Source organism: Asparagus officinalis, chromosome 8 (assembly GCF_001876935.1).
Source record: "Asparagus officinalis chromosome 8, Aspof.V1, whole genome shotgun sequence".
In the NCBI taxonomy this organism is placed as follows: domain Eukaryota; kingdom Viridiplantae; phylum Streptophyta; class Magnoliopsida; order Asparagales; family Asparagaceae; genus Asparagus; species Asparagus officinalis.
Window position 1 is genome coordinate 50106125 of NC_033801.1, and position 9173 is coordinate 50115297.

The 9173-nt window shown below is 30.2% G+C and overlaps 1 protein-coding gene across 1 annotated transcript in view; it reads left to right on the forward strand.

Annotated features, from left to right (window-relative positions):
- Positions 358 to 9173, forward strand: part of LOC109822148 (lecithin-cholesterol acyltransferase-like 1) — a 15333-nt gene continuing 6517 nt past the window's right edge. The window contains exon 1 of the mRNA XM_020388309.1: positions 358 to 823. Within this exon, the coding sequence (XP_020243898.1) occupies positions 453 to 823 (371 nt within the window). The 5' untranslated portion in view covers positions 358 to 452. The remainder of the gene's footprint in view (positions 824 to 9173) is intronic.

Sequence of the window (9173 nt, forward strand, 5' to 3'; positions counted from 1 at the left end):
TGAGAAATTAAATGAGTTTTAATAAATTTTTAATAGCAAGAGGGGTTATGATGAGAAAATAACAATAGTCTAATTTAGAAAGGGAGCACAAAGCCACACTTCTAATCATGTCCTATATGGATTTAAATCCTCACTGCTATTGGAAAAATAGTGTAGAGACTACTACTTAATAATTAACTATCTCTACGAAAAAAGAACGGTCCCTTTACTACTTTTTTACAATTGAAAAGAGCTGAAGTTTTCACACGTATAAAATGAGAACGGTATATATACATTAGCCGAAGAGTCCGCTTGAACTCGTGGTCAACCCACTATCCAAGTATACCAGCAGCCCACACCACACATTTCCCGGCTAGACAGACGAAAGATAACCAACCACAACTCCAGAGGACCAGAACACAAAACGAAAGCACAATCTCAAACAAGATAACAATACAAAATTAAAAAAAAAAATGAAGAGCCCGTCCCTCTTAGTTCTTGTTCTCATGGCCACACTTGTTCAGTTCACAACCAACGCCCTTCATCCCATAGTGATAATCCCTGGTTCGGGGGGCAATCAATTGGAAGCTCGACTCAACCAAGACTACTACAAAAGTTCGAGCCTTTTTTGTAGGCTAACGGGCAAGAAAGATAAGGACGGTTGGTTCAGGCTCTGGTTCGATCCGACCGTTCTCTTGGCTCCACTAACTCGGTGTTTTGCGGAGAGGATGACTCTGTGCTATCACAGGGAGATTGATGATTACCGGAATGCTCCCGGAGTTGAGACCCGGGTTCCAGGTTTCGGGTCCACGGAGGGGATTCGGTATCTTGATCCTTATCTCAAGTGAGTCTCTGGTGGCTATGATCTACGATTTGACTCTGTTTTTTCTCAAGAAGTAGCATTGCAGAAGAAAGTTATACTTCCCTTATTTACTTTGGAAAATGGTAGTTGAAAATAATAATTATATTGCGTTTTACAGAAAAAAAAAATATTGATTAAACTTAGAAAATGTAAATCTTATATATACACACACACTCATTGCCCATGCTACGTACAGGTTAGTTTTGGTGTCTTTTATATATACTTATATAAATATATATAATATATATATATATATAATCTATATATATATATAGTATAATATATATATATATATATATTAGGCCGTGATGATTTTTTTTTTTGTATCTCCTCTAAAAATTGAATTGAATATTGAATTTTTTTCTTAGGACTGTGGCTTCTCCAAAAGTAGATATCTTGAGTCGGAGCTTTTTTTTCTTAGAAAGAAAAATACAAAATAAGCACAAAGATAATTTTTATATCAAAATTTAAAACTCAAATTAGATGGCTATCAATCAATCTTTTACAATATCCCTATTTTTTTGTAATATTTCAAAAAAAAATTACCTCACTTAATAAGCGTGTGGATCGTTTTATTTCAAACTTGTAAATTAAAATTAAGGAGGGACATGCGGCAATTTTTTGAGGTGTCAAGCTAATACTCGTGAAGAAATTTCTTTTTATATATAAAGGGAGGATTTAAAACATTTCTTTTTTATGTCTCTACCTTTTTAAGTAGTTTAATTTATTTTTCCACTCCTATAATAGCAGATCTAAATTTTCTTTATTTATGATGTCTTTCACTTGATTTTTATTCCCATTTAAGGTTTTAGTTCTCATCTTAATTTGACAGTCAATATATGTTGAAACAATAATAACCACTAATACACTTGGAAGATGAATAAAGCAATAATTCATTGACAAAAAAAAAAAATAACCACTAAGCTATTCTTCAATAGATATAAGGTCTTAACGTGTGTCCACTAATACCTATCATCTCTATAAAAATTGAAATGTGAGAAAATTTTACTAAACCACCAATTTTTTTGGAAATTTGATACTAAACCCCCAATACTTTTGAAACTCCGATTAAACCACCAAAAAAATTTGATAGAAAGCATCCAAATTAACATTCTTAGTTAATGTGTGGTCAAATGACCAAAATATCTCTAATAAATTTAGAAGAAGAAACCTATAAGTTTTTACCTGTCACTTAACCCCCAATAACACTTCGTAGAAATTAAACCCTAATAAGGGTTGTTTATTATTTTAAAGATTCTGTATGCATTTTTTTAGATTTTCAAAAGATTATTTCTAATTTTTAGATTTTAAAGGGGTTATTTGCAGTGTTTAGTTTTTGTTAGGAGTTATTTGTAATATCAAAAATTTTGGATAGTTCTTTATATTTTTAAAGAATTTTTTAAGGTTTTCTCAAAATTATTATAATTTTCAAAGGTCCATTTGTAATTTTAGATATATAGGGGTTTGTTTGTAATTTTTATATTTTAAAGGGATCTATTTATAGTAATTGGAGCGTCTATGTCATGCCCCCAAAATAGCAGCAAAAAATAGATACGGGGCATGCGACAGTAGCAACATGTGTGCAAGACATGTCTCCTGCACATGTCAAATCTGGCACTACGTACTACATAGCTTATCAAAAAAATATAAAATCTCATGTTGATGGTAATTCAGAGCCACTATATACATAACCAATGTTTTCAATCCAAAATCTCACACATTTACCTTATTCAAATATGTCGTTTGACTATATACAAGACGGAAGAGAGGCTTTCCTTTATAACGTCTCCTAACAAGAAATTTAGCCAGATCAAAAAAATTTAGAAAAGGACGGGGTGAGCTAAAGCACTAGAGTTCCTAGATATCAAACAAAATAATAATTTTCAAAATAGTGAATTATAACTTTTGCAACTGAATATTATGAGATGACAAAATATTACATAAAATAACATATTATTGGTATTTCCAGGAAAGAATGCAATAATTTTTGAAATTATTTCTTTTATACAAACTAAAAATATTGTCATGAATTCCTAAATCAAACCTTTGCTATCAAAATAAGCACCGAGAAAATAGAGTATTTGTTTAAAACAAAAAAGTTACCGCTTTCTCAAGTTCACAGTCAAATGTCAAGATCTCAAATCTTGATGAGTTATTCATATTATTGTAAGAATTACCTCATAGGTCATACTAAGGCTACAAATATTATAGCCTAGTTACATGGTAATGACAAACATACCACACTGTTCTTAGGAACAGAATGCATCTAACACTTTTATAGACCGCCGGCAACATCACAAATGCCCAAAAGGGCCCCATATAGGTGCATTCACTCTATGGCAAGCACAAACATATCACTCCATAGTAGATTTTTTGAGGGTTTTGAAAATATCGAGAATCACTTATCAAATACCTTGATTTTAAAGACATATCACTTCTCACATTGCTTAATTTTAAAAACTCATCGTTTGTCACATTACTTGATCTAAAAAACACATCGCTTATACCAAAAACAATATTGGTATAAATTTGTTTATTTATGAAAATCACAAACACTTTCAAATTAAGTAAACGAGTGTAAACTTATCATATCAATTAAAATGATTCAATAAATATTTATTTTTGTTTCAAATACCAAATAACGAAAAATCTCTTCAATCCGTCAAACTACTGAAACACTTCTTCAATAGCTTTCAAATAAAGCAATCTTAACAATTATTTGAGAAAGAATCAAAATCATTTATCACATTTTATGTGAATCAAGCACTTTTAATATTTCATATGAAATAAAAAGCATATTATGTGTTAGGTCACAATAGAATAGATCAAATCACTTTATATACATGAAAAATAATAGAATATTTATTTTTTCGAGCATGAGAGCAATATAATATAGTACTCATACAATTTTATACTATAAAAATACTAGTGAAAAATGAATTCACCTCTTAACTGATTGGAGTATCCAAACTTTTCTAATATAATATAGTACTCATACAATTTTATACTATAAAAATACTAGTGAAAAAATGAATTCACCTCTTAACTAAGACCATATGCTTATTGATAATTTTAATAGCTTGTCATAATTATTATAACACTTTTCTAATAATTTTGGACCTATTATAAAACTTTTCTAATAATTATGGATCTGTTAATAATAGCTTATCATAATTATTATAACACTTTATAAAATGTTTTGACATTTTTTCTAAAATTCTAAAACTTATCGAGGGTTTCAAAAGTTTTTAGGCTGAATGCCATATGACTAAACTTATTAGAGGTCTAGTGAAATTTATCTTTTAAAAATTTAAGGAGAGACATGAGGATGTAAGGTTAATAGTAAACTAGTAACCTTCCTTTCTTCTTTGATAATACTAATCCCTCCTTTATGTATAAAAAAGAAGAGAATTAAAAATATGATTATTAGATTATTTTTAATTATATATAATAAAAATAAAAAATGATTATTTAATTTTTTTTAATTATAGAAAGTTTTGATTTGATTATAATTACCAAATATTTGACTATAATTAGAACTTTCTAATTATGGATAGGTTTAATAAAATGAGGATTCTAATTATGGATAGAAAATAAACCCATCATATAAAAATTCTAATTTAATATTAAAATTTCTATTATAAAAGTGGAATGCATGTTAAAATATTTCTTTCTAAAATGTCCTCCAACTATCCATTCATACATATATGATGATATGTACATATTTTGTTTTCATATTTTCTCCATTGATTACACATCCATTCACACATGAAAGATATATACATACTAAATCTTTCATAACCTGTCCATTGATTACCTTAAATTTATCATTTAACCATCCACTAATAACCTTCCCACGTCATCACTACAAATAACAACAAGATCTTATCTAATTTTAGGATCTGAGATGCAAGCCTAGGGGTGAATAGTTGCTACTCTTTTTCGCTAAAAATATAGAATATGCAGCAGAATACATAAAATAAAAGTTATAAATGATATAAAATAATATAATCACACACCAAAAGCTAAACTAGGACCATACAAGATTTTATTGTAGCTCGAATAATAATTCTACGCCCAGTCTTCCTTCTTGCGAATTTCTCACTATGTAAAGTGTTCACCAGAATCACAAACCCAATTCAATAGGCTTATAACACTGCACCATAGAACCTACAAGAAACCAGTCATCTAACCTAATACCCACAATAAGTACTGCTAGCCGTAGCTAGCCTTAGCTAGCCTCAACCCTCAATTTAGTGGGCTTGATACGATGTCAAAGAAGTTCAAAGAAAAACTCAAAAATAACAATTAAGCTTAGAATAGATGAAAGATCTTGTAACCCTTTGTTAAAACAAATCGTCCATCGAAGGAAAAAAGCGTAGCTTGATGAGAAATGGTGAAGAAATCAATCTAAGGGCAACTCTCCTTGCTGGAACAATTCAGAGATGTTATGCGCAATGAATGAGAATTTGGCGAGACTCCGGTTGTCAAACTCTTCAACTTGATCTCTCACAAATCAAACCCTAGCACTCCCTTTATTTTCTCTCTCTTTTTCAATGATATATACTCCACAATAGGTCAAGAAAGAGATATCCTAAATATGGTAAAGATTGGAGATATTATAAACAATGAATTTGTATAATTAAATCTAAAAATTTGCAAGTAGCTAACCATACCATGAATGGCGCATCTTGACCATTGATGGTGTCGAGACCCTATTGATGATTGAGAAGCCCATCGATGATATAAGAGGCTCTAGTGCAAAAACCATCGATGACACATGTTGACCACCGATGAGCTCATCTCACCATCGATGGTCATGCCTACCATTGATGGTAGAAGAGCTGAAATAAGCTTTTGAGCTGGTTTTTGTGTCGTTTCACCTTGTACACTTTTTAACCTAAACTATATCATCTCAAACCTATATTAGTACTAAATAAGAGTTTATTATCGCTTGAATAAGATATATTATATAGACTATGTTCTAACAAATATACTCTGAGAAATAAATACACTCTTATTATTTGATTGATATTTGAGATAATTTCACTTTAGGACATATAAAGATGAAGGATTGTGCATTACTGAGTCAAAAAAATGCTAAAATCACCTTATATAACTAAAAATATCTATAAAGAAAATATAAGCCTTTCCACCACTGTGTCACAACACAAAACATGATATTGTGAAAATAGGCATGTGGAATTGCTACGTGAAATATCTCGTGTAAACAACGTATCATGTAATCATCTTTTGATCATTGTGCACCAAAATACATACGTATAGATTAAAAAATCATATGTGAGCCTATGTGATATAATCAAACATATATATCAAAAGAATAATCTAATCTGAATCAAACCTATAAAAGTGTATACCTAGGCGTATCCAAGTTTTTTTAAAGAAAAAAAGGAGGAAAGAGAAATGTTTTTTTTTTGCTTTTTTTAATTAGAAAATAAAAAAAAATCTAAAAACAAACCAAAAAAGAAAAAAAAATGTACATACAATATGAGGGGTTATAGAATATAGTTTTACTTACCACTTTGAGAAGATTTGCTAAAACAAACGTTTATGCAAGTTGTGCCTTTACAAAAAATCCTTGCTTGCATAATGAGACCCTCTTTGCATGTATCAGCAACTTCTCATCCCATTCTTCTCTTGGAGGCTAGGAATAGATTCTTATCTTCTAAATATGCTTGAGCAATGAAAACAGATGTTGCCTTGCTCCTTAGCCTTCCTACACACCTACTAAAAAGCAGAATAGTGTTACCTAAGTATCCACATAGGTCCATAGTGGTTTGTAATTGTATATTTAGATATCCAAATCTTCTGAACTATTTTAAATCTATATTGCATACGACAATTTATTATAATATGACCCATTCTACCACATAAAGTACAAAGAGTATAAGATACATTAGAAATGCATGCAAAAAGAGTTAAATTATTTCATTTGACAAAAGAAGCTTAAAACATTTTATATTTTTCTGAGTAATAACCAAGTCTAGTTTTAGCTTTTGTAAATTGTTGATTGGAAAGTACCGTGTTTAAGTATTTATAACCCAATGAGAATTTTTTCATGGTTTTTCCAAATCAATATTTTTAGAATTTAGATGTTCATTTTCAGAAAGTATAGTAGTACATCTAGTTTCAAACTTTTTTTGTTCAAAAGACAGCTCATATAAAAGCTTATTGTTTTCAATTAGTTGCTTGGACAAATGTTTATGTCTCTATACATGAATTTTTTTTACTTAAAATTTCAATTAGTTGCTTTGATAAATGAGAATTCATGTCTCTATACATGAAACATCGTTATACATTTAAAAGATATATTTTTACTTGCATTGTTAGATGTATGCAATTTTAAGGAATTCTTTTAAATTTTAATCAACAATTTATTATCCTTCTTTAAACTTGAGTTCAACTTTTTAACAACTTTATATTTTTTTAGAAAGTTTTCAAATTGACCCAATATTTCATTATATTTACAATATAAATCATCATATGTAATTCACTATCAGAGTTCTCATGTTTAGGTTTATTTAAACTGCTATCTTTAGTCATGAGACAACAATATGCTCTTTTGTCATCATTGCTCAAGCTACTCTCCTAATTGTCCTATGTAGTCACTTTAAAACTTTTGTCCTCTACTTTATAGCCCTTTTTGTTAAGCAGATAATTCATTCTTAAGTGACCGAGTTTCCTACACCAAAAATAAGTTGGTTCAGTATTAGAATCACTAGAATTATATTTATTTGTTTTGCTTATGTAGTTATCATATTTGTCTTGTAAGAATTTCTAACCATATTTCAATTTGAGAATGAAATTTGAAGTCTTTAGTAATTTGATCTTTACTATTATCTTTCTCACTCTCAGAACTCGAGCTCACACCTCAGTTTTGCTTAGCTTTGATTTTTTTTTTCTTTTTGCTTTTAAAGCTAACGACTTCTTCTTATAATTATTTTTTTGATTTGTTTTCTCTTTTTTTCAAATGCACTTCATATGTAAGAAGATTCCTTATTATAGTTATTTTTTGAATTGTTTTCTCTTTCTTTCATTTGCACTTCATATGTAAGAAGATTCCCCACAAGATTTTTAAGAGTTAGCTCAGAAAGAATATAAGAAGATTCCTCACAAGATTCTTAAGAGTTAGTTCAGAAAGTTTTGACATTCTTCGATAGCTGTTACCTTTAGTTCCCAATCCTAGAAAGAGAACGAAATATTTTTCTCACAAGCTCATTGTTGACATATTCTTTTTCCAAATCCTTTGACTTGTTCACAATGTCAATGAATCGAGTGAACACGACATGAATACTCTCTGAGCCCTTCATCTTCAAATTTTTATACTTACTCAAGCATTGTAAGTTTCGCCTCTTTTATCTATAACATTTCTTCATGTCTAATTTCCAAAGTATTCCATATTTCCTACACAGTAGAGCAAATAGACACACAGCTAAATTTTAAAGAGCATTCACTTCTTTTACATTCAAAGAGTAAAGCTTTTTGTCATAAGGGGTCCATTTATCTCTAGATGCAACTGCAGTGACCTCACTAATAATGGTAGTGGGTTCACAATAGCTGGTCTCAACTATGTTCTAAACTTTAAAATCAATGGACAATAAAAAAACATTCATGACCTATAGGTGTAGTTTGTCCCATACAAAAGTGGGGATCAATTAATTGTGTGTCCCTCGACAAAAAGCCATTGCGGCGGTCAAACACGATATCTCTATCCTAGATTGTGAATCCTAAAGATGACAAGACTCGGATACCTTATGTAGGATCTGAGATGTGAGCCTAAAGAGAGGTAAATAGGATTGCTACCATTTTTCACCAAAAATACAGAATATACAGCGGAATATATAAAATAAAAGTGATAAATGATATAAAGCAATATAATCAGACACTAAGAATAATCAATCAGGACCACACGAGATTCTATAGTGGTTTGGATAACAATTACACGTTCACTCTTCCTTCTCGCAAAAGGGCTTACTCACTATGTAAAGAGTTCACCTGAATCATAAACCCAATTTAGTAGGCTTACAAGGTTGCACCCTGAAATCTACTCAAAATCAGTCATCTAATCTAATTTCCATAATTAAGTGACTCCTATTCAAAATCAGTCATCTAATCTAATTTCCATAATTAAGTGACTCCTATCCCTCAATTCAATGGGCTTGAGTACGCCGTCAAAGAAGTTCAAAACAAAACTTAACAATAACAATTAAGCTCAGAATACAAGAAAGATCTTACAACCCTTTGTTAAAGCAAACCATCCCTTGAAGGCCTTGAAGGATATAAGCATAGCTCGATGTAGAACAGTGAAAAA